Source organism: Bos indicus x Bos taurus, chromosome X, assembly GCF_003369695.1.
Source record: "Bos indicus x Bos taurus breed Angus x Brahman F1 hybrid chromosome X, Bos_hybrid_MaternalHap_v2.0, whole genome shotgun sequence".
NCBI lineage: Eukaryota > Metazoa > Chordata > Mammalia > Artiodactyla > Bovidae > Bos > Bos indicus x Bos taurus.
Genome location: NC_040105.1, coordinates 37,904,453 through 37,930,269, shown reverse-complemented (window position 1 = coordinate 37,930,269; position 25,817 = coordinate 37,904,453). Strand labels below are relative to the sequence as shown.

General features: G+C 40.8%; 1 protein-coding gene across 1 annotated transcript in view; it reads right to left on the bottom strand.

Annotated features, from left to right (window-relative positions):
• Window positions 1–2,283: 2,283 nt before the first annotated feature.
• OTC (ornithine carbamoyltransferase) overlaps window positions 2,284–25,817 on the bottom strand; it is a 76,301-nt gene continuing 52,767 nt past the window's right edge. The window contains exons 6-10 of the mRNA XM_027534269.1: window positions 24,621–24,743; window positions 15,628–15,681; window positions 15,398–15,547; window positions 11,304–11,441; window positions 2,284–2,465 (exon numbers count right to left, since the gene is read on the bottom strand). Coding sequence (XP_027390070.1) covers window positions 2,406–2,465; window positions 11,304–11,441; window positions 15,398–15,547; window positions 15,628–15,681; window positions 24,621–24,743 — 525 coding nt within the window. The 3' untranslated portion in view covers window positions 2,284–2,405. The remainder of the gene's footprint in view (window positions 2,466–11,303; window positions 11,442–15,397; window positions 15,548–15,627; window positions 15,682–24,620; window positions 24,744–25,817) is intronic.

Below are 25,817 nucleotides of genomic sequence, written 5' to 3'. Positions count from 1 at the left end.
TCAAATCGTTAGCACAGTATTCATTCAAAATATCTTATGTAGAAATATTTTTCCAAAGTTCCTAGAAACTTATCACTGGAAGAATACAGGAGTGGGTTGCCGTGGCTCCTCCAGGGGATCTTCCTGACTCAGGGACTGAACCAGCATCTCTTAAATCTCCTGCATTGGCCTGGGGGTTCTTTACCACTAGTACCACCTGAGAAGCCCCCATTGCAGTATAATCATATGATATTTTTACTCCCAGTGTTACAGTGGAGAAAGCCTGGAAGAAAGGCACTCTTTGACTAGTTATATTAATAAGTCGATAGGATCTACTGCACCAGTGACCCAAAGGTCATTGCTGGAGGTTTTTGTTAATCTCTGTCATTGCAGTAGTTACACAGGAAAGGGAATGAAGGAGGAAAGGGTAAAATGAAACAGGAGATAAAATAGTTTTGGAAAAAAAAATACTAAGTCTTCCTTCCCTGGTTTTCTTTATTCCTGACAATATAAATAATGTCTTCTTAAGAGGGAAAGTTAAGAAAGCAAATAAATTCCTATAGGCTTACAGGTTTGGGTTGAGAACAGTGTTAAATGGTGTGTTCATAAAATAAGAAAGCTTTGGGACATTTTGAGGTAGTGACTACATTTTGACAAGGGAATGATACAAGTTCTTTCCCTTTGAGGGAAGAAGATTGTACCTTCTCTTTGGTTCAAGAATAGCCAATAAAGAGATGAGAGTTCATTATCGTAGGGCAGCAGTCCCCAACCTTTTGGGCACCAGGGATGGGTTTCGTGGAAGACAGTTTTTCCACAGACTGGGGGTGGGGGGTGGTTGTAGGATGCTTCAAGTGCATTACGTTTATTATGCACTTTATTTCTATTATTATCACATCAGCTCTACCTCAGATCACCAGGCATTAGATCTCCAAGGTTGAGGGACCCCTGCTATAGGGGACCATTTAGAAAGTGGAAGATTACTCAGGATCATGTCCTTTGTATGGAGGCAGTTTGAGGGAAAGCCCCTACAACCCACACAACACCTCTTGGTTAAATTGTCCTTATACTCTCTGCTGAAAGAAGACAGCTTACAAAACTCCACTCTTTCTTTCTTAAGTGTTCCCAATAAATCGCCATCAACGTGAAAGTCACCTTTGTTATTTACTAGAAAAATTGATTTTTTCCCCCTGTAATATTATGCACTTCCCCCCCTCTCCCTACTAAATATGTTTTATTGCATCTTCATTGCAGATCTAATTTGTAATTCATCTCATACTCACTCATTTAAGTCATAGCTATCTGTTGAAGAATATCAGTCAACTAGGCTGGAAACATTCTTCCAGTAGTAGAAATGGAATGTCAAGTTAATTACTCTTCTTGTCCTCTATAAAATACATTACTTTTGAAAAGTTTCACTTATTTAACATTTGAACTAAAGATTTTAAATTATATCATAATAATTTAATACTACACATTTCGTTCACCCACAAGAGACATCTAGCTTTAATTACATAATAATCCAGTGGTGCAAATTGTTCTTAGCTTGAAGAAAAATTAGAGGAAAATATAGTGTAAAATGTGGCAAGTAGTGGATTTATGGGAATATCCAGTGCATGGTATGATGAGCTGCATGACAAACACAAACATGAAAAAAATTAAATTGCTCCTGCTGGAGAATTTGAACCTATGAAAATGTCACTAATGGACATTATATTCCTATTTAGGTATCCGTGGTTTTACTACTTGTTCACAAAGGCTTCTTTAGGCTTGTAGCATTAAGTATTCATTACAGAAGAGAGATGTGTGCTCTCAGAGGACCCTCCTTCCACAAATGACTAGAAAAAACTCCGGAGTTTGGACACAATTATAGCTGTTTTTCTAAGAATTTCACCATTTTGCCTCCATAAGTGAATGTCTGTCTACCCCATTTGCCTGCAAATTGTGTTACATCAGCGAGATGGATCATTTGGCTTCCTTGTTTGTCCTAGGGGATATGAGCACAGCCCATAGGTCTGCCAGCAGCTGACTGCCTCGTAAATGTTTACTTATAAATTAGCGTGGGTGATAATTTATTAGAGCAATAAGCATAGATTACTTTTAACGGCATAGGCATTATGTGTTATGAACACAGTATTTTATGTTTAGTTGAAGCAAATGTATATGATTATTAATATCGTACCCAAATGTAACTCAGATATTGTGAATTAGAAAGTTTAAACCTAGTTAAGCCACATGTTACAGTGCATCAGGACTGAAATTAGGAGCTTCAGGAAGGTTTCACATTGACAAAGCAATATCATACCATTCACCTATACCATGTGTTAGAATTTGTTTATTTCCGTGATTTGTTCTCTTCTCCTTCCCTCATAAACTGACTCATTCTGTTCCTGAAGAACATGGTTTCTCTCTTGAGAAGCATCAGGGCATCAAAACTTTGGCTTCTGGAGCTGAGGCGAATAATCTGTCAGCAGGGATACCATGACAGCCTGGAATGACACGCAGAGAAAGAGAAAGAAAGAAATGGGTAAATATTAGCAAGATCCTACTTAGGGACCTATAGAAGACGATCTGGGTTACAGCTTTGAAGGCCTATGGCAGACATGTGTTTTCCTAAGGAAATGATAAGGGGTCGCTTCCAAACTAATACTTATTTTTATTAAGGGAGCTCATGAGGGATCACAGAGAAGGCAATGGCAAGCCACTCCAGTACTCTTGCCTAGAAAATCCCATGGATGGAGGAGCCTGGTAGGCTGCAGTCCATGGGGTTGCTATGAGTCGGACGCGACTGAGCGACTTCACTTTCACTTTCACTTTTACACAATGGAGAAGGCAATGGCAACCCACTCCAGTGTTCTTGCCTGGAGAATCCCAGGGACGGCAGAGCCTGGTGTGCTGCTGTCTATTGGGTCGCACAGAGTCGGACACGACTGAAGCGACTTAGCAGCAGCAGCAGCATGAGGGATCATGATGGCCCAAATATATATGCAAACACCATACTTTTTTAGGCCTCATTCCAGGACCAGTGGGGGTGAGAGCCAAATGGAGGTACCAAGGCGGTAGCCATGATTGGCTTTGGTAGTCATAAGTGAAGCCTACTCACTGAAATTGAAGAAAGTGGAGAAAACCACTAGATCATTCTGGTATGCCCTAAATCAAATCCCTTATGACTATACAGTGGAAGTGAGACATAGATTTAAGGGACTAGATCTGATAGAGTACCTGATGAACTATGGATGGAGGTTCGTGACACTGTACAGGAGACAGGAATCAAGACCATCCCCAAGAAAAAGAAATGCAAAAAAGCAAAATGGCTGTCTGAGGAGGCCTTACAAATGGCTGTGAAAATAAGGGAAGCAAAAAGCAAAGAAGAAAAGGAAAGATATACCCATTTGAATGCAGAGTTCCAAAGAACAGCAAGGAGAGATAAGAAAGCCTTCCTCAGTGATCAATGCAAAGAAATAGAGGAAAATAATAGAATGGGAAAGACTAGAGATCTCTCCAAGAAAATTAGAGATACCAAGGGAACATTTCATGCAAAGATGGGCTCAATAAAGGACAGAAACGGTAGTTACCTAACAGAAGCAGAAGATATTAAGAAGAGGTGGCAAGAATACAAGAAGAACTGTACAAAAAAGATCTTCACGACCCAGATAATCACAATGGTGTGATCACTCACCTAGAGCCAGACATCCTGGAATGTGAAATCAAGTGGGCCTTAGAAAGCATCACTACGAACAAAGCTAGTGGAGGTGATGGAATTCCAGTTGAGCTATTTCAAATCCTGAAAGATGATGCTGTGAAAGTGCTGGCACTCAATATGCCAGCAAATTTGGGAACCTCAGCAGTGGCCACAGGACTGGAAAAGGTCAGTTTTCATTTCAATCCCAAAGAAAGGCAATGCCAAAGAATGCTCAAACTACTGCACAATTGCACTCATTTCACACAGTAGTAAAGTGATGCTTAAAATTCTCCAAGCCAGGTTTCAGCAATACATGGACCGTGAACTTCCAAATGTATACGCTGGTTTTAGAAAAGGCAGAGGAAGCAGAGATCAAATTGCCAACATCTGCTGGATCATCAAAAAAGCAAGAGTTCCAGAAAACCATCTATTTCTGCTTTATTGACTATGCCAAAGCCTTTAACTGTGTGGATAACAACAAACTGGAAAATTCTAAAAGAGATGGGAATCCCAGACCACCTGACCTGCCTCTTGAGAAACCTATATGCAGGTTAGGAAGCAACAGTTAGAACTGGACATGGAACAACAGCCTGGTTCGAAATAGGAAAAGGAGTACATCAAGGCTGTATATTGTCACCCTGCTTATTGAATTTATATGCAGAGTACATCATGAGAAACAGTGGGCTGGAAGAAGCACAAGCTGGAATCAAGATTGCTGGGAGAAATATCAATAACCTCAGATATGCAGATGACACCACCCTTATGGCAGAAAGCAAAGAAGAACTAAAGAGCCTCTTGATGAAAGTGAAAGAGGAGAGTGAAAAAGTTGGCTTAAAGCTCATCATTCAGAAAACGAAGATCATGGCATCCGCTCCCATCACTTCATGGGAAATAGATGGGGAAACAGTGGAAACAGTGTCAGACTTTATTTTTCTGGGCTCCAAAATCACTGCAGATGGTGATTGCAGGCATGAAATTAAAAGACAGTTACTCCTTGGAAGGAAAGTTATAACCAACCTAAACAGCATATTAAAAAGTGGCTCAGATGGTGTGTGTATATATATATGTATATATATACACACACACACACACACACACACACAAATAGGTAAGTATCTAAGATAATACGCTGTCACTTTTAATCATGTTAATTAAAAATATATATATATAAAGAAAAAATAAAAAGCAGAGACATTACTTTGCCAACAAAGGTCCATCTAGTCAAGGCTATGGTTTTTCCAGTGGTCATGTATGGATGTGAGAGTTGGACTCTGAAGAAAGCTGAGCACCGAAGAATTGATGCTTTTGAACTGTGGTGTGGGAGAAGACTCTTGAGAGTCCCTTGGACTGCAAGGAGATCCAACTAGTCCATCCTAAAGGAGATCAGTCCTGGGTGTTTATCGGAAGGACTGATGTTGAAGCTGAAACTCCAATACTTTGGCCACCTCATGCGAAGAGCTGACTCACTGGAAAAGACCCCGATGCTGGGAAAGATTGGGGGCAGGAGGAGAAGGGGACGACAGAGGATGAGATGGTTGGATGGCATCACTGACTCAATGGACATGGGTTTGGGTGGACTCTGGAAGTTGGTGATGGACAGGGAGGCCTGGCGTGCTGCAGTTCATGGGGTCGCAAAGAGTCGGACATGACTGAGCAACTGAACTGAACTGACTGACTATTGGCTGGTTGTAGAGAAATAGAATTCCTCCCATCCTTGTGTTTTCACTGTGGTTTGGATACTTGTAACCTAGAAAAGTTTAGAATAAATTAGATGTAGATTATTAAGCTTAATGAATAATGTCTTTCTGAATCTGGGTTCTCCTGAAAGAATATTTATAAGCTAGAGTACAGCTTCCCATCAGCAGCAAACAGGAATTTTCACTTTTACTCTTCTCAACTTCCAGAATCACAACATTAGTAATAATATCAGAAACAGTGATGATAACAAATGCTGACTGAGTGCTTACTATGTACCAGACTAAGTGTCTTACCATCAACATTTGTCGTCATCACTGTTGCTGATATTATCACTGTGCTAGGTACTGCAGTAAGGTAGAGAGAAGTGTTTGTAAATTAGCTTGTGTAACACAACAACCTTCTAAGGCAATCTCTGCTATTATCACTTATAGATGAGAAACTCAAGCCTGGAAACAACACAGAACTGGGTTTGGACCCAAGTTTCTCTGACTCTACTCTTAAGAGGTAGTTTTACTGCCTTTCAGGTACTTGCTCTTGCTTCTTCTTCTTTTTTTTTTCTTTGCATTCTTCCTTTTATTTTATTTTTATTTAAATATAATTGCTTTACAATGTTGTATTGGTTTCTTCTGTACAAAAAAGTGAATCAGCTCTAAGTATACATATATCTCCTGCCTCTTGAGCCTCCCTCCCACACCCCTTGCCAGTCCCACCATTCTAGGCCATCGCAGAGCACCAAGCTGAGCTCCCTGTGCTGTACAGCAGCTTCCCAGTAGCCATGTGTCTTACATACGGTAGTGTGTGTATGTCAGCGCTACTCCCTCAGCTCATCCACCCCCTCTTCCCTGTGTCCACAAGTCTGTTCTCTGCATCTGCATCTCCATTCCTGTCATGCAAATAGGTTCATCAGTACCATGTTTCTAGACTCCATGCAGATGCATTAATATATGATACTTGTTTTTCTCTAACTTCCTTCACTTTGTACAACAGGCTCTGGGTTTATCCACATCAGTACAGATGACTCATTCATTCCTTTTTATTTCTGAGTGCTGTTGCTTTTTGACCAGACTATGTAATATCCTTTTCTACTGTGTGAGGTAGAAAGAGATATGAAATACAGACGAGGAGACTGCAGCACAGGTATTTCCTGAGTGGTGGCAGTGAGGTGTGAATCTGTACCTACCTGTCCTACTCCTTGACCACTATTTTCATATGAATAAACTGGACTTAGAGGAGTTATGATACTTTCCCAAGACCACACAGAGAGCCAGAATTTTAACTTGATTTCCAAAGCCCATGTTTGAGAACCAAACAGTATTCTGTATTGCCTTCAGGCTACAAAAATGTATTGAGCACATATCATTATGGGGAGAAGACAGGTAACAAATAAAAAATAAAATACCAAGGAGTGATAAATGTCATTAGAAAATTACAAAAAAAAAAAAAAAACAAAACAGGATAAAGGAGGTTGGGGAACCACTTAGAGATGGTGGACAGGGAAAATCTTGTTAAAGAGTGACATTTAAGTTGAGATCTCAATGACAGGAAGAAGACAGAAAGGTCAAACACTAGGATAAGAACATCTTCCAGTAAAATATTTTAAGCTTTTTTATGGGTTCCTGGGGTCACCTCTTAGGTCTGGTTTTGTTTTTAATGGTCATAGCATATGTCAAATTTATTTTCAAGTATTTAATCTTAGAAAGTTAATTATGAGTAGAGCTGCTGCCAGATGTAGTTAGATACAGACATACATATATACATACATACATAAGCAGGGATTTCAGGTCAACAACAATTTTTCTTAAACTATAAGTATATTCCAAATATTACATAGAACATGTCTATTGGTGGTGGTGTTTAGTCGCTAAGTTGTGTCCGACTCTTGCAACATTCTCCAGGCAAGAATACTGGAGTGGGGTGCCATTTCCTTCTCCAGGGGATCTTCCCGACCCAGGTATCGAACCTCGGTCTCCTACATTGCAGGCAGATTCTCTACCGACTGAGCCATGAAGAAAGCCCTTAGGACATGTGTATACTAAACAGTTCTTTATTGTCTTAATAAATTGTCTAAACACCACACCACATTTGAAACTCCACTGTAGCTGGTTATCCTGTATTTTATCTGGCACCCCTCACTTGGAGAGAAGAGATGGTAAAATATTGTGAACTACATTCGCAATGGTGTTGTATATCTAAAGGTCATCCTGATAGTAGTACTTTGAAGTGGCAGATTTTTTGCAGGGTCCCTTTAGGTTTCTTTAGCTCCACAGTAAAATTTGTAGGCAGAGGAAGAAACCCACCTCACGTTTTGTGAGTCCTGTAGCCTTCGTAATTATTGAAAAATATAAAAGCAAGCTTTGTGGTGAGGAGAGGGTGTGTGTGTGTGTGTGTGTGTGTGTGTGTGTTGTTTTCTTTTTTTTTTTTTTTAAACAAAGAGATCCAAAGGCCTGTGCACTATGGAGAGAATGATGTGATTACCAGAGTGTTCTGAAAAGCACTGCTGGAAATCTCCCAGTATGAGGGCCTTAAAAAGCTAGTGTGAGTGCTGAATGAGTACACGTTTGCTTTAAAAATGTTATATGCTTTTAGAACAAGCCCATCACCTATTTAGTTATTACATTAGTCATTATGGGCACCTCAGAACTTGAGGCTGGATTGTGTCTCTCCTTCCTTCTTCTATCCTGACTGTAAATGAAACTGTGTGTGGAAATCACCCTCTAGACAGTAGTGCTGCCCAGTAGGACTTTCTGTCATGATGGAAACTTTCCCTGTCTATGCTGTCAAATACAAATAGTGGAGCCACCAGCCCTATGTGACTATTGAACACTTAAAATGTGGTTAGTATGTCTGAGAAATTGAATCTTATATTTTATTATCTTTTAGTTCATTTTCGTTGTTTGGTTGCTCAGTTGTGTTTGACTCTTTGCAACCCCATGGATTGTAGCCCGCCAGGCTCCTCTGCCCATGGAATTCTCCAGACAAGAATACTGGAGTGGGGTGCCATTTCCTTCTCCACTTAGTTAGCTGAAGTCTAAATTTAAATAGCCACATGCCCCTAGTGGCTACTGTGTTGGATAGGGAGATTCTAGAGGAAAACAGGTATTGTATCTTTAGAACGTTCCAGAAGAATCTAGCAGAGCAGTGCTGAACCTAAATGCCATTCTAAATAAGCCATCTAAGAATAATTTCTCTGCCTATAAAATAGGAATTTAGATAATCTGTAAGATCTCATCCCACTTGAAAATGCCATGCTTCTATGAATTGTACAGACTGTACAGAGACTGAACAATATTCTTTTTTTCTTAATCTGCAGTGCCTGGCAGAGAACCTGGCACATAGTAGATGCTCAGTATATGGTTGCTGAAATGAACTTAACTCAGTGGGATGTCCACATCATCTGGTTTGGAGACATAAAGAGGACAGCGTGTGTGTCACCAACCCCCTTCCAGAATCCATGTCGGGTATCGCTAGTCAGTTATGTCACTCTTTCCTTCTGAGACCACAGGCAGGCTTAGAAGCTTCTGAACGTAGGACTCCATGTAGCCCGCTGATGAGATTGAAGACCTAAGATTAAAAGTCATTTGCCATCTAGATAGCTCAACCTATTTATTTTATGTGGAAGGAAACTGAGACCCAGAGAGGTCACAGTTAGCCAAAATGATATGGCTGACTAGTATCAAAGACAGTTACAGAATTCAAGTCTTCTCATTCCCAGTCAAGCATTCTTTCTATTTTAGATTCTTTACTTTCATTTTGATATGGCTGTGCATCTTTTTTTTTTTTTAATAAATTTACCCATTAGGGGAAGTGGATACCTCAGGAAGGTGGGAGATGGAGAGAGGGTGGTAGGACTTAGATGGTGGAAAATGGGTGGGCATAAGACTTCACTGTGAATATGTGTGTATATATATGTGTGTATGTGTGTATAATATATATACACGCAAGTGCATAATAAGCTCTTTAAAAATTCAGAAGTACAGAGCATCTTCATAATTATATTTTGGAAAATGTACTTTTAGATCCCCCTCCGGCCCCTGAATTTCTACAAAAGAATCTATTTTAACAGATTTGGGTTGATCTATCTTTGTCATTGCCGTCATCTTCTGATAAAGACTAGAGCTTGAGGAAAATTCGTTGCTATGTTTCTTCCTGAGGTATATGGCTGGAGAGCTCACTTTTTTTTTTTTTTTGCATCTGGATCTTTGCTCTTCAAAATGTGGTCTGCAGGACAGCAGCATCTTCATTACCTGGTTGCTTATTAAAAATGCTGAATCTTGGGCCACATCTCAGACCAAATCCAAATTTGCACTTAATAAGTCCCTAGGTGATTCAAATGGATCAAATGGATCAAAAGCTTCAGAGGCACTGGTCTAAATGACATGATAATTGCCATTTTGGCCAAAGTTAGTGTCCTGAGGCTGTAAGCTGAAAGGTACAGTTAAAAAAAAAAAAAAAAGTCATTCCTCTCATTAGATATGACAACTTGGGCCTGATATACCACTTTTCATTGCAAAGGGATTCATGTGTGTGTATGAAAGTCACTCAGTCACGTCTGACTCTTTGCAACCATGGACTAGAGCCTGCCAGGCTCCTCTGTCCATGGAATTATCCAGGCAAGAATACTAGAGTGGGTAACCGTTCCCTTCTCCAGGGGATCTTCCCAACCCAGGGATCGAACCCAGGTCTCCCATATTGTAGGCAGATTCTTTACCATCTGAGCCAGCAGGGAAGCCATACTGGAGCTCAAATCTCTGCATTAGATCAACAATGAAGACGATAGTGGTGATGATAATTATAATAACAATATTTACAGTGTATTAGATAACATACTAAATGTTTTGTGTATGTGTGTGCTCAGTCGTGTCTGAATCTTTGTGATCCCCTGTACCATGGCCTGCCAGGCTCCCCGCTAGGCTCCTCTGTCTATGGGATTTCCCAGGCAAGAATACTGGAGCCAGTTGCCATTTTCTCCTCCATGGAAGCTATAATGGGTTATCTGGCATTTTGTTTCCAGGGCATTAGGTACCAGGCTATGGGAGGCTGTGTCAGTGGTGTTTTGGTTACAAAAGAAGCACAGTGTTGTTGGGCAGTTTTCCTGCCTGTGTTTCTGAATATGTGATATACAATAATGAATCATTCTGGGAAGTGCCTAATGTCTTTTAACAAATTTCTTTGTATTTCTCTACCTGAAGTAGACTTTTTTTGTTTTCCAGGAAGACCCTAGCTGATATAGTAATGGAGATCAGTTAAATCACCAAAAACTAAAAAATGGTGGTACTAAATTATGGCACTGGAGTGTTCCATTTTCCAGAGAAAAACATGGTATTTGAGATATTGTAAAGCAGAGATGTGAGGTTAATGTTTCCAAGAATAGTGGTGGTGAAGATGAAACTAGTGGCATTTTGTTAAAGGGACTAATAATTTTTAAGATTAGTCTTGCTGCAATTTTGGCAATGTTCTATACCTAAGAACAATGTTTCTCTACTGTCTAAAGCCAGTAGAGAACCAAACAATTACCTAGGCAATGACAGAAGGGAAGAAAGAGAGGAGGAAGGAAATAATATTTCTTTCAATGCCCATTTTGTGCCAGGCACTGAATTAGGGGCTTCTGTAAACATTAACAAGGGGATTCTAAAATTATTGTATAAGAATTATACAACCTATTATGGTTGACAGGCAATGGTGGCTAGTGTTCAGGCTGATCAACAATGGTAAGAATTTTTACTAAAATAGATATATTTACATGGGGGTCAGTCTTACTCCATTAAAAACTATACATGCTTTAAGCACTAATGACCTACTGTGAACTTTCTGGAAAAAAATAGATACCATATGAGCAAGTAATGTATGTGGGTAATACCAGCTGCTTATTGTTTACCAAAAGGCGTGAATGACCAAGTTGGAGCCACACAGAGAATTCCCCATCCTCCAATCCCCATTTCTTGCTTACCATGATTGTCCACTTTCTGTTTTCGGCCTCTGGGAATACAAGAGATCGTGGAGAATAAAACACTTCATCGTCCACTTCTTCTGGCTTTCTGGGCAAGCAGTGTAAAAATGTCCAGTCAGGGGCAGCAACTTTAGCAGTCTACAGAAGAGATGGAGATAAGACTGTGTTTTGATATGTAGCTATCACATTTGTCTTCTTCAGAGTCAGCGTCTCTGACCTGGAGTCAAGTGAAGTCACTCAGTTGTGTCCGACTCTTTGCAACTCCATGGACTGTAGCCTGCCAGGCTCCTCCGTCCACGGGATTTCCCAGGCAAGGATACTGGAGTGGGTTGCCATTTCCTTCTCCAGGGGATCTTTCTGATCCAGGGATTGAACCCAGATCTCCTGCACTGCAGGCAGACTTTTTACAGTCTGGGCCATCAGGGAAGCTCAAAGGTCCATGCAAAGGGAGAGATAAAGGGGCAGACTGAGGATTTCAGCTCAAGGCACCCAGCAGAAATGTATATACTTTCAGCTTATGAAACTTTCTAGTCATTTTTTTAATTTGGAAGATCACCACTCCAAATAAAACCACTAATTCAGCTTTCTAGTACTCTGTCTAGTGAGATAGTGGACCTTTCAGTAAAGAATTCTACTAGGGTAAGATGCAGATGAGAGCAAAAATCACCAATTATATCCCAACATATTGGGTTTGCCAAAAAGTTCATTTGGGTTTTCCCGTAAGATGGTACAGAAAAACCAAAATGAAATTTTTGGCCAACCCAATATATTAAAGGTTGCCTTTACATGATTGTATTATATTTTTTAGCCTGTCTCCAAATTATGGTTTTTAGCACTTGAAGCAAATTTAATTACTGGTTAAAACAATGTTGAAAAAGAGCTCTGAGATAGGACTGCATTAAACAGGATTATGGGCACTATACACTAGGTGATTCATTCTTCATGTAAATGTTCTAACAATTTTAATTTTCTCTAACAGTTAATTCCTAAAAATTACATTTTCCCATCCATTTTCATTGTTCACTTACAGATTCAAAACTATATTCCCTCATAAATTCTTCCCTCAAAATTACTGCCTTTGTGCTAAACCTTTTTTGTTTTGTTAAAAAAAAATAGAAAATGGGCAAAGAATATGATATGATATAATATGAAAGAATATGATAGCAGTTTATAGAAAAACATATGGAAATGGCCAATAAACATTCATAGATGTTTAACTTCACTAGTAATCAAAGAAACACAAATTTTAAAAAGCATGAGATACAGATTTTTTAAAATTACAAGTGTAAATAGCAAATAAATGGAGAGAGTGTGGAAGGAAGTTATAAATTGTCAAATCTTTTTGGATGGGCAGTTTAGCAGTATTTCTCATATTTTAAAAAGTATATACTACTTCACCCAGAAATTCTTCTCCCTAAATTCTCTCTAAATTATAGAGAATTCTATTCTCTATAATACCTGCACAAAGAAATATATATATGAGGATCTTCACTGCAGCATTGTTTGTAATTGGGATAATTGGAAATAGCCTAATTTTTTTTTTTACAGGAAATGGATAAAATAAGGCCCACTCATACTTTGGAATTCTATGCAGTCATTAAAAAGAAGGAAAAATATCTAAATGAATGGACAAGAAAATCTAAGATTTGTTAAGTGGAAAAAGTAAGTCAGAATAATATGTCTAATCTATCATTTATGATAAATCATTAGAGGTGTAGGGGTGTGGGTGTGTATAGGAATATGTAAATACACAGAAAAGGTCTGCAAAGAGACACATCAAATTGTTAAACAGTGGCTACCTCTGGGAATAGTCACTGTTAAGGGGCTAGGGCAAATACATTTTCACTTTATTTTTCTAATTTCATTCTATTGTCATGTATAAATAAGGGGCTTGTATTTATATTTTAAATATTTTATCAATAAAACATCTATTGCAATTGCTTAATCCCATTCTCCACCAAACAAAGGAATTGCTCTGCAGACAGAATCCCAATATACACCTGACTTTTAGGATATTCCTGCAGAACAGTGGTTCTCAAAGCTTGACCCTGGGGCAGCAGCATTGCACCACCTGGGAACTTGGCAGAAATGCAAATTCTTGGGTCCCACCCCTGACCTACTGATTTAGAATCCCTGGAGAAGTGGGGGTCCTGCCAGCTGTGTATTAACAACTCCAGTCAATTCTCAGTCACGCTCAAGGTTGACAAGCCATGCTTCAGAGCTTAATGAAAGGCATCAGAATAGATGGAATTCCCCTGGGAGTGCCCTGGAGGCAGTTAGCAAAACTAATCTGGATTTAAGAGTCCTTGGATTAAAGACAATCTCTTTAACAAGTGGTGCTGGGAAATCTGGTCAACCATTTGTAAAAGAATGAAACTAGACCACTTTCTAACACCATACACAAAAATAAACTCAAAATGGATTAAAGATCTAAACGTAAGACCAGAAACTATAAAACTCCTAGAGGAGAACATAGGCAAAACACTCTCTGACATACATCACAGCAGGATCCTCTATGACCCACCTCCCAGAATATTGGAAATAAAATAAAAAATAAACAAATGGGACCTAATTAACCTTAAAAGCTTCCGCACATCAAAGGAAACTATTAGCAAGGTGAAAAGACAGCCTTCAGAATGGGAGAAAATAACAGCAAATGAAGCAACTGACAAACAACTAATCTCAAAAATATACAAGCAACTCCTACAGCTCAACTCCAGAAAAATAAACGACCCAATCAAAAAATGGGCCAAAGAACTAAATAGACATTTCTTCAAAGAAGACATACAGATGGCTAACAAACACATGAAAAAATGCTCAACATCACTCATTATCAGAGAAATGCAAATCAAAACCTCTATGAGGTACCATTTCACACCAGTCAGAATGGCTGCGATCCAAAAGTCTACAAATAATAAATGCTGGAGAGGGTGTGGAGAAAAGGGAACCCTCTTACACTGTTGGTGGGAATGCAAACTAGTATAGCCACTATGGAGAACAGTGTGGAGATTCCTTAAAAAACTGGAAATAGAACTGCCTTATGATCCAGCAATCCCACTGCTGGGCATACACACTGAGGAAACCAGAAGGGAAAGAGACACGTGTACCCCAATGTTCATCGCAGCACTGTTTATAATAGCCAGGACATGGAAGCAACCTAGATGTCCATCAGCAGATGAATGGATAAGAAAGCTATGGTACATATACACAATGGAGTATTACTCAGCCATTAAAAAGAATACATTTGAATCAGTTCTAATGAGGTGGATGAAACTGGAGCCTATTATACAGAGTGAAGTAAGCCAGAAGGAAAAACATAAATACAGTATACTAACGCATATATATGGAATTTAGAAAGATGGTAACAATAACCCGGTGTACGAGACAGCAAAAGAGACACTGATGTATAGAACAGTCTTATGGACTCTGTGGGAGAGGGAGAGGGTGGGAAGATTTGGGAGAATGACATTGAAACATGTAAAATATCATGTAAGAAACAAGATGCCAGTCCAGGTTCGATGCACGATACTGGATGCTTGGGGCTGGTGCACTGGGACGACCCAGAGGGATGGTATGGGGAGGGAGGAGGGAGGAGGGTTCAGGATGGGGAACACATGTATACCTGTGGCGGATTCATTTTGATATTTGGCAGAACTAATACAATTATGTAAAGTTTAAAAATAAAATAAAATTAAAAAAAAAAAAGTCCTTGGAAAATAGAGGCAAGGGCTAGCCTGAAATACTGAACTATGGGGCTTTTCTTAGAGCTAAAATCAAAAGAAACTACTTGCAACAGAAGTCGCCTAGTATATCTGAACAGATCATCAAGCATTCTGATGCCTCTGCTGTTGCGAGAGGGAAAGGCTGGCTTCTCTCTTCTGCCTGGGTTTCAATTCCTTCATTCTGGACAAAAGTGTCTTTCCAAAGGGCAGAGCTCATCTTCAGGAGGAGAGAAATCACTGGGGGATACAATCAGCGTGTCCTTGATAAGGAAGGAAAGGACGGTCTGCTCTCCCAAAAGTGGTTGAGTGATTAGCTGATTGTGGCCTTTATGAATGGGATTAATGAACCTTCAGGGAGGCATCAATTTGTACCTTCATTGTAACCTGGTAACCTTGGAAAGCCTGGAGCCGCTTTTTCTTCTCCTCTTCTTGTCCCATGCTTATCCAAGTGTCTGTAATTAATACATTGCCTCCACAAGCTGCTTCCAATGGATCATTTGTCAGCGACAGCTTGGTACCGTTCTGGCATACACAAGCAAGCTGGTTAAAGAACTTCACGAAACAGGCAAAGACAATGACACCTTTACATATAAGGAGCGTACCTCCTTGGCATACTGCTCTGCCATCTTGGTTATACTGGGATCCGGCTCATAACCCTGCAGGGGAAAGAATTAACTGTTATTTGGTGTGGGTTTTTTTTTTTTTAATTATATATGCATCACTTTCAACAATATTCCTGCTCTTTCCTGTTTCTGCTTTAAGTCGTAGCCCAACCTACTGAACATGCCTACTCCTCATGTTCAGTAGAATATGATGTTGACATCTAGAATTTGAAAGCTTAAGAGTGCTTTTGGGAATTTAAAAAGGTAATCAGTTGCCCCATTTTGCTTTGATTACTTTTGACCTCTTTAGTCCTAAAGATAAACGGCATGTGGTGCTTTCCAGCTCTTGGTAGCGCCTTTCTTGTTCCTCTAATAGTTTAAGAAGATTGTATACATAAGTCTACAACTTACTGCATTTCTGTCTCAGAGTCTTTCTACAAGCGGTTTGTTTTTTTCTTTTTAATGCTTTTGTTTTCCTTTGGTCTGAAATGCTTTTTCCTATCCACTCCATGTGGATAATGCTTTCAGGTCTCAGTGCTCTCAGCTCAAATGTTTCCTCCTCAGAGAAACCTCCCCTCAGCGTCTCAGCTAAATACTAAGAGCCTGCACACACATCTTAGTCTCTCCAGCCAGTGTTCTGCAGGCAGGGAGCTGGCTTTGAAATTGCCTTTGCATAGCAAATGTACTGTTTTCGCTGAAATATATGTGTTTGGGTTTGTTTGGTGAGGGCAGGGTCAGGACTTCAGTGAGGCACTCACTGACAGTCATGCAAGCATGAATTTTGCACCCAAGGTTCCTTGCTTGCTCACTCTGGTCTCCCAATCCCAAAGAAAGGCAATGCCAAAGAATGCTCAAACTACCACACAATTGCACTCATCTCACACGCTAGTAAAGTAATGCTCAAAATTCTCCAAGCCAGGCTTCAGCAATATGTGAACCGTGAACTTCCTGATGTTCAAGCTGGTTTTAGAAAAGGCAGAGGAACCAGAGATCAAATTGCCAACATCCACTGGATCATGGAAAAAGCAAGAGAGTTCCAGAAAAACATCTATTTCTGCTTTTTTGACTATGCCAAAACCTTTAACTGTGTGGATCACAATCAACTGTGGGAAATTCTGAAAGAGATGGGAATACCAGACCACCTGACCTGCCTTTTGAGAAATTTGTATGCAGGTCAGGAAGCAACGGTTAGAATTGGACATGGAACAACAAACTGGTTCCAAATAGGAAAAGGAGTACGTCAAGGCTGTATATTGTCACCCTGTTTATTTAACTTATATGCAAAGTACATCATGAGAAACGCTGGACTGGAAGAAATACAAGCTGGAATCAAGATTGCCGGGAGAATTATCAATAACCTCAGATATGCAGATGACACCACCCTTATGGCAGAAAGTGAAGAGGAACTAAGAAGCCTCTTGATGAAAGTGAAAGAGGAGAGTGAAAAAGTTGGCTTAAAGCTCAACATTCAGAAAATGAAGATCATGGCATCCGGTCCCATCACTTCATGGGAAATAGATGGGGAAACAGTGGAAACAGTGTCAGACTTTATTTTTCTGGGCTCCAAAATCACTGCAGATGGTGACTGCAGCCCTGAAATTAAAAGACGCTTACTCCTTGGAAGGAAAGTTATGACCAAGCTAGATAGCATATTCAAAAGCAGAGACATTACTTTGCCAACAAAGGTCCGTCTAGTCAAGGCTATGGTTTTTCCTGTGGTCATGTATGGATGTGAGAGTTGGACTGTGAAGAAGGCTGAGCGCTGAAGAATTGATGCTTTTGAACTGTGGTGTTGGAGAAGACTCTTGAGAGTCCCTTGGACTGCAAGGAGATCCAACCAGTCCATTCTGAAGGAGATCAGCCCTGGGATTTCTTTGGAAGGACTGATGCTAAAGCTGAAACTCCAGTACTTTGGCCACCTCATGCGAAGAGTTGACTCATTGGAAAAGACTCTGATGCTGGGAGGGATTGGGGGCAGGAGGAGAAGGGGACAACAGAGGATGTGATGGCTGGATGGCATCACTGACTCGATGGATGTGAGTCTGGGTGAACTCTGGGAGTTGGTGATGGACAGGGAGGCCTGGCGTGCTGTGATTCATGGGGTCGCAAAGAGTCAGACACGACTGAGCGACTGATCTGATCTGATCTGATCTTAGGTGAGGGGACACTGTGGAAACAGCTGAAGGCCCCCCAGCTCTTCTAGACCCCACAGGTAGCCCGTCTTCTTCCATCTTCCTTCAATCTGCGCTATACACAGCAGCACGAATAATCTCCGAAGCCTTCAATGTTTACCACTTGTTCCATAAGTCGAAGCTGATTAAGGGTATCAAGGCTTCCCACCGACATCTCTTGCTTCTGTCTCTCTTAATTTTTCTCAACATCTGCTGCAGGAAAACCAATCTCATTGTCATACTTGTACACGTCTTGCCCTTTGCTGCCGTCACAGCCTTTCACCCTTGAACGCTTCCCCCTCTGTCTCCTCCTGGGCGTCTTTATTGGAACATGTCAGCTCTTCCTTTGTCAAAACCCTGGGCCAGCCCCACCTCCAGACCCTCCAAGTGGAAGGCTCGTCAGTCAAAACACCATCATTATTCTCAGCTTCCCCATCCTTCTCATTTTCCTGAATTCTTAGAATTGATTTATGCCTCATTTTTATAAACTCTCAGTAGGGCACAGCGATGGGTGTGGTATGCCACCCAGATCCCCTTCATGAATAATGGACTTGTGCTCCAGCTGCTGCGCATGTGCTGGAAGGTGGCTTTCAGCTGTCAGCCCTAGTTGGGCACTGGCACAGCTGCAGAGAGCTGATGCACCCAAGGTCGCATACCCTTCCAAGGCCACCTGCATTCAGGGACTGATTGATGGGGGGACATGAAAACCTGACTCCCTCCTCCCAACCTGCGACAACACTTAAATGACCATCTCAGATCTAGAATTCTCTATCAGGTCAGCTGAGGCTGCTCTCGGGCCTGCATCGCAGTTTGATTTCTCCTGTTTCCTTCCCCGCCCTTCTTAAGGGCACGCCAGCATCAACAACCTGTAGGCTGAAACCTGTCTCCGAGTCGGCTTCTCAGGAAACTCAGCCCACAACAGGGATGTTCAGGTTTATTCATTGGAAATTGTGTTATTTACACATGTTTATCTATCATAGTTCCTTCTCTCAATAAAAAAATTCTTGAGGATAGAAGCTATCAGATGGTGATGATTCCTGCAGATCTTTTTGCAGCTTTATCATCCTCAATAGCCATAAATAGCTAATTAATAAAGGCTTGCTAATTTAGTAACTCATGTTGTGACCATTCATACCGGTAAACATAAATGAAGAGGCTTGGCTCTTACCCCAGGTACCTCCTGCCCTGAAAATTCAGCCTTCCCTCTGGAAAGCAGGTTTTATACTTCCAAGTATAATCATTCTTATAGAAGGAATCAATAAGTACTTAGAGAACCAATACAGTGGTTTGGAAATTACAAAATCACCCAACCTTGAATGCATTGGGCCATGACTGAGAATACAAAGAGGAATTCTTTACTCACAGCTAAGCTTTCAGTACTAAATCACTCATTGGCTTTGACATAAATCTCAAAACCAGATGAAGGTGATTAACAAACCCAGTTCAGTCTAAATACTCACTTAGAACAATGTTAAAATCATTACCATCAATAGTTTATGGAATAACTTTACAATCCAGGACAAAATTATGTTTTCTCAAACATGTAAGTTACTCTTGGTTAAAGGATGGAGAAATAGATTAATTATGGCCTTGGAAATTTTTCAGTGCTTCTTAAATTTATAATAAACCTGCTAGCTTTATCTTTAAAGGAAATGGGTCTACTTATAAATTGATGGAGCACCTTCTACACTTCAGACTTTCCAGAAGACTTTTAAAAACTCTTACTCCCACCCAGATTTAACCAGGTTTTAGTACTTGTTATCATTTAAATGAGTTTCTGCATAAGAACAATACTGAAATTACTCTGTAACATTGGAATTTTTTCCCTTTGATGTTAATATCTTGGACATACAATAAAATGTTTAAATCATGTATTTCTCCAACAGAATAAAACCTTTCCAAAAACACCTTATAGCAGGGAACAATAATTGTGAATATATATTTTATCTGTAAAATTGTTTGCATTAATATAGAGCCCTTCCTCAGACTAGATTTGCAGCAAAAGCGTGCTGTTTTCCCATAAAATGAAGAACTACCTTATTCACATGTCAAATCTGACCTTTTATCTCAGTTTTTGCTGAATGAGAGAGAATTCTCTCTTATAAGAGTTAGCTCTCTGAGTACCCAAAGTTTACTATATATAATAAGGTGACACCCTATGCTGCCTACCTGGCATTTCTTCCATGGCAAGTGTATTAGGTAGAAGAATGTCTTCCAAACATTTATTCCCCACCAGAACCTCAGAATGTGACCTTTTAAAAATATATTTATTTGGCTGTGTCGGGTCTTAATTGCATGCTCAGGATCTTAATTTCAGTATGTGAGATCTTTTATTGCAGGCCACAGTCTTTATAGTTGTAGTGTGTGGGCTCCAGAGCATGTGGTCTCACTGCTGCTGCTGCTAAGTCTCTTCAGTCGTGTCCGACTCTGTGTGACCCCATAGACGGCAGCCCAACAGGCTCCCTCGTCCCTGGGATTCTCCAGGCAGGAACACTGGAGTGGGTTGCCATTTCCTTCTCCAATACATGAAAGTGAAAAGTGAAAGTGAATTCGCTCAGTCGTGTCCGACCCTTCGCGACCCCATGGACTGCAGCCTACCAGGCTCCTCCATCCATGGGATTTTCCAGGCAAGAGTACTGGAGTGGGTCGCCAGTGCCTTCTCCATGGTCTCAATAATAGAGGCTAATTTGCTCCGGGGCATGTGGAATCTTAGTTCCCTGACCAGGGATCGAACCCATGTACCCTGCACTGCTAGGTGGATTCTTAACCACTGGACCACCAGTCCTAGAATGTGACCTTTTTTTAGAAGTAGGGTCTTTGCAGATGTACTTAGTTAAAAGGAGGTAATACTGGGCTCCGAAATCACTGCAGATGGTGACTGCAGCCATGAAATTAAAAGATGCTTATTCCTTGGAAGAAAAGCTATGACCAACCTAGACAGCATATTAAAAAGCAGAGACATTACTTTGCCAACAAAGGTCCATCTAGTCAAAGCTATGGTTTTTCCAGTAGTCATGCATGAATGTGAGAGTTGGACCAAAAAGAAAGCTGAGCACCGAAGAATTGATGCTTTTTAACTGTGGTGTTAGAGAAGATCTCTTGAAAGTCCCTTCAACTGCAAGGAGATCCAATCAGTCCATCCTAAAGGAAATCAGTCCTGAATATTCATTGGAAGGACTGATGCTGAAGCTGAAACTCCAATACTTTGGCCACCTGATGCGAAGAACTGACTCATTTGAAAAGACCCTGATGCTGGGAAAGATTGAAGGCAGGAGGAGAAGGGGACGACTGAGGATAAGACGATTGGATGGCATCACTGACTTGATGAACATGAGTTTGTGTAAGCTCTGGGAGTTGGTGATGGACAGGGAAGCCTGGTGTGCTGCAGTCCATGGGGTTGCAAAGAGTCAGACATGACTGAGCAACTAAACTAAACCGATACTGGATTAGGGTTGGTCTAGGTTTAATATAACTTATATCCTCATAAGAAGAGGAACATATGGACAGAGAAAATGGGAATAAAGGAAGGATGGAGGCAGAGGCTGGAGTGATGCAGCCACAAGGCAAGGAATGCCTGAAGTTACTGGAAGTGGGAAAGAGACAAGGAAGGATCCTCCCCTAGAGGCATTGTGTGTGTGTGTGTATGTGTGGTGGTGGTGGGGTGTTGTCCTGCCAACACTTGGATTTTGGACTTCTAGCCTCCAGAGCTGTGAGAGAATACATTTCTGTTGTGTTAAGCCACCCCGTTTGTGGGACTTTGTTATGGCAGTCCTGGGAGACTAAGGCAGCAGGGTACGTTGACTCGAACTGGTTCAGCAGGAACACGAAGGGAAAATATTTTCTTTTGCCTTGTTTGTTGCATTTGGTTTTGGCAGGATGCAGCAGACAATGCTGGTGCTCTACCCAGAGGCCCTCAGAGGACCCTGATCTATATCTTTTGCCCCCTCTTCCCTTTTCAGTGTGCTTTTTAAATATACTTATTTATTTATTTAGTTTTAGTTTTGGCTGTGCTGGGTCTTCATTGCTGCACCAGGGCTTTCTCTAGCTGCCATGAGTGAGGGCTACTCTCTAGCTGCGGTGTGCAGGCTTCTAGAGCGTGGGCTTCAGTAGTTGCAGCTCATGGGCTTAGCTGCTCAGTGGCATGTGGATCTTCCCTGACCAGGGATTGAACCTGTGTCCCCTGTATTGGCAGGCAGATTCTTAACCACTGGACCACCAGGGACGTCCCCATCAGTGTGCTTTTAATACCTAACACTCAGCTCTTCTTTAGGAGATGGCCCTCTGACTCCCCAGCTGCTCTTCCTGCCAAAGTGGGAAGCTGCTGTATGGGCACAGGGAGCTCAGCCTGGTGCTCTGTGACAACCTAGAGGGGTGGGATGGGGTGGGGGGTGAGGTTCATGAGGGAGGGGACCATATGTGTACTTGTGGCTGATTCACATTGTTGTATGGCAGAAGCCAGCCCATACTGTAAAGCAATTATCTTCCAATTATAAAAAAAAAAAAAAAAGAATCCAAAGATAAAATCTGAAGCTAGTAAAGCACAAAGAAAAAAATTGCCAGAGGATTCACCACCCACCTCTCCATGCTGCCCTTGACCAATGACTGCTTCCAAGGATAAAAGCCCATCCTCCCTGTCTCAGGTTGGGGCAACACTGGGGCATAACCTCCACTCCAGAGCTCGCCTGTTGGATCAGCTCGAAGCACTGTGCCTGACATGATATTTGGGTGACCAGATCACTCTAGTTTGCCTGTGGCCTTCCTGATAGTCCCGTGTCCCTAGAAATCCCTTTAGTTCAGTTCAGTCACTCAGTCGTGTCTGACTCTTTGCGACCCCATGAATCGCAGCACGCCAGGCCTCCCTGTCCATCACCAACTCCCAGAGTTCAGTCAGACTCACGTCCATCCAGTCAGTGATGCCATCCAGCCATCTCATCCTCTGTCGTCCCCTTCTCCTCCTGCCCCCAATCCCTCCCAGCATTAGGGTCTTTTCCAATGAGTCAACTCTTCGCATGAGGTGGCCGAAGTACTGGAGTTTCAGCTTTAGCATCATTTCTTCCAAAGAAATCCCTTAGTCAATCTTAAACTCAAGAAGCAGAAGCAGAGAGTGAGTTTTAGGCCTCATACACTCACCTCTGAACGTCTTAGGTTATCAAAGTGAACTACAGCATTGACCGCTGCGATAACAGCAAACACATGCTCAGCCAGAAACACACTGGTGCACAATACTATAAATCATCGTCCCTTAACGGAAAGGTCAATTCTGTCCTTTGTTTTCTGCAATGGCTTCTATTTAGGGGCATTTTTCTTCCAAAAGGCTCCTGATCAGAAATCATAACCAATAAGAAACGTAACGAAGAAAAGAATTTGGTAGAGATGGGTTATGTAAAAGGTTCTGTGGGGATCACTCAGAACTGATTTGTGTATGAGTCACTTGTAGGATTAGTTTTTATCCTCTAAAAGGCCTACTCATTCCGTATGAGGCTAGGAGTATCTATGTGTAATATCATGTATGAGACGAGTCGCCAGTCCAGGTTCGATACACGATGCTGGATGCTTGGGGCTGGTGCACTGGGACGGCCCAGAGGGAGGGTATGGGGAGGGAGGAGGGAGGAGGGTTCAGGATGGGGAGCACGGGTATACCTGTGGCGGATTCATTTCGATACATGGCAAAACTAATACAATATTGTAAAGTTTAAAAATAAAATTAATTTAAAAAATGTTTGAAGTTTAATTGATTTACAATGTGTTAATTTCTGTTGCACAGCAAGGAGATGCCATTATATATAAAAAGAACATACATACATATATGTAAACATATAATATACATACTCTTTTCCATTCTGGTTTATCACAGGGTAGCGAATATATTTCCCTGCGTTGTACAGTAGGACTTTATTGTGTAGCCATCCTATATATACTAATTTGCATCTATTAATCCTATACTCGAAGCTGGGAGTTTTGTAACATAGGGCTTCTCCTAGGAGGATCTGCACTTTTTAATTTTAGTGTATTTATTTATGGACTTATGTAATCATGTATGTAAAACATTTACATGTTAAGAAATTTAAACCATATAAAAGGATATATTGCAGAAATAAAGTCTCCCTCCTACCTCTAACCTTGAACCTCCCAGCTTCACTTCTCACAGACAACAATTATTACTAGTTTCTTATATATCAAAAGGGTTACTTTGGACCTATAAAAGGAGGCCTGTTCCCGTTCCCATACATCCTGTGAGAGATTAACAGCAGGACAGGAAGTAGGGTAGGTCAGCTTCGCAGCCAGGATTCAGATTTAAAAGGCTGAAGGACCCTTGGATTTGAGTTTTGAAACACTAAGCTGATGCAGACGCCATCACTGTGTCCTTCACATTAGATTGAATTTTTTTCCACCAAACTGTAATATTCAAACAATGACAGCATCTTCCCCATGCATTGAGATTTCTAGGCTGTCTGGATTTCATTATTTTCTTCAGCCTTTGTGGTAGCAATACACAAGAAAGCCAGTTATCATAATGGCTGGTTTCAGGGCATTCAAAGGGATAATTCAGACATGCTTTTAACACAGAAACTCACAAGATGAAAGGCATCAGCCAAGATTATCTCTTTTTGTAGAGATGAGAAATTGGACACTCAAGAGGCCGGATACAAAAAAAAAAAAAGAGGCCGGATAGCTGTAATAGTAGGGATAGCAACATAACCTAAATTTTGTAGCCTCAACTGTGCTCTCCTTGAATGGAAGAGAGGTTTGTTTTTCACTAGGTAATTGTATCTGGGAATGCTTTCAAAGGGGGGTTAGTTTCAAGGCAGAAAGTTTCCCTACCTTTGGGGTAGCCACCTGAAGGTGCATCCCGAATTTAGCCGCACTCATCATGATGGAGTGCAGGATGTTATTCCCATCCCCAATCCAGCTGAGGGTAAGGCCTTTCAGAGAGCCGTAGTGTTCCTGAAAGGCAAGGGATGGAGGAAATTACATCCAGGAGGAAATCCACTTCTGTGAAACAATTATTAGAGTTACTATAAAAGAAACAGTCCACATCTCGATTTTAAATGCTTTGTTGGAATGAAGAAACTACTTTTTTTTTTTGCATTATACAGAGCAATTTGATAACATGAAGGTACAATCACCAAAAGGAAGTCCTAATCACCAAAAAATATCCTAATATCTTAAGCCAAGACATCATATGAACATGTGAAGATTAATATTTTCATATATCACAAATCTGAATCTGTGTTGCATTTGTTCTTTCAGTCAACAATTGAGAACTATCCATGTCCAGACACTGTCCTTGGCCCTGGAGATATAACAATGAACAAAGGAGACAAAAACCTCTGCCTTTATGAAGCTTATACTTATTAGAATAAGAAAGGGGAAATGCAATGCACCTAGAACAATATAGCATGGGTATTGAGAATGTTCCTGTTTATATAGCTGAAAAACCATTAATATACTTGATTTCTTATGGATATTGACATGGACAGTTAAAGTATGAACATATGCTTTGAAATCATAAATACAAACACCAGGATAAAATGTCTTTGAGGGGTTGGAGGAAATGGGATCAAAGATAGTTACACAGCGGACTTGAAATCTACCTGTAATATTTTTTGGCCACACTGCATGGGGTTGTAGGATCTTAGTTCCCTGACCAGGGATTGAACCTGCACCCCCTGCAGTGGAACCCTGGAGTCTTAACCACCAGACCACCAGGGAAGTCCCTGTAATATTTTACTTAAAAACAAAAAATTCTAAAGTAAGATTTGCCAAAACTGCATAATGGGCACATGGGTGTTTGTTTTACTTTTCTTGAAGTGTCTGTAGGTTTCATATATTGTATACATTTATATATTTACAAATGTAAAGAGATTTAAATGTAAGCGTAAAGATTTTAAGATGTTTAAAAGAGAAAGGCTAACGAATTTGGAGATCACAAATTAGTTAAGGGGCTAAGCTAGGATGTAAATCCAGGTCCATCTGATTTAAATTCTATGCTCTTAACAAGCTGCTATTTATTCATTC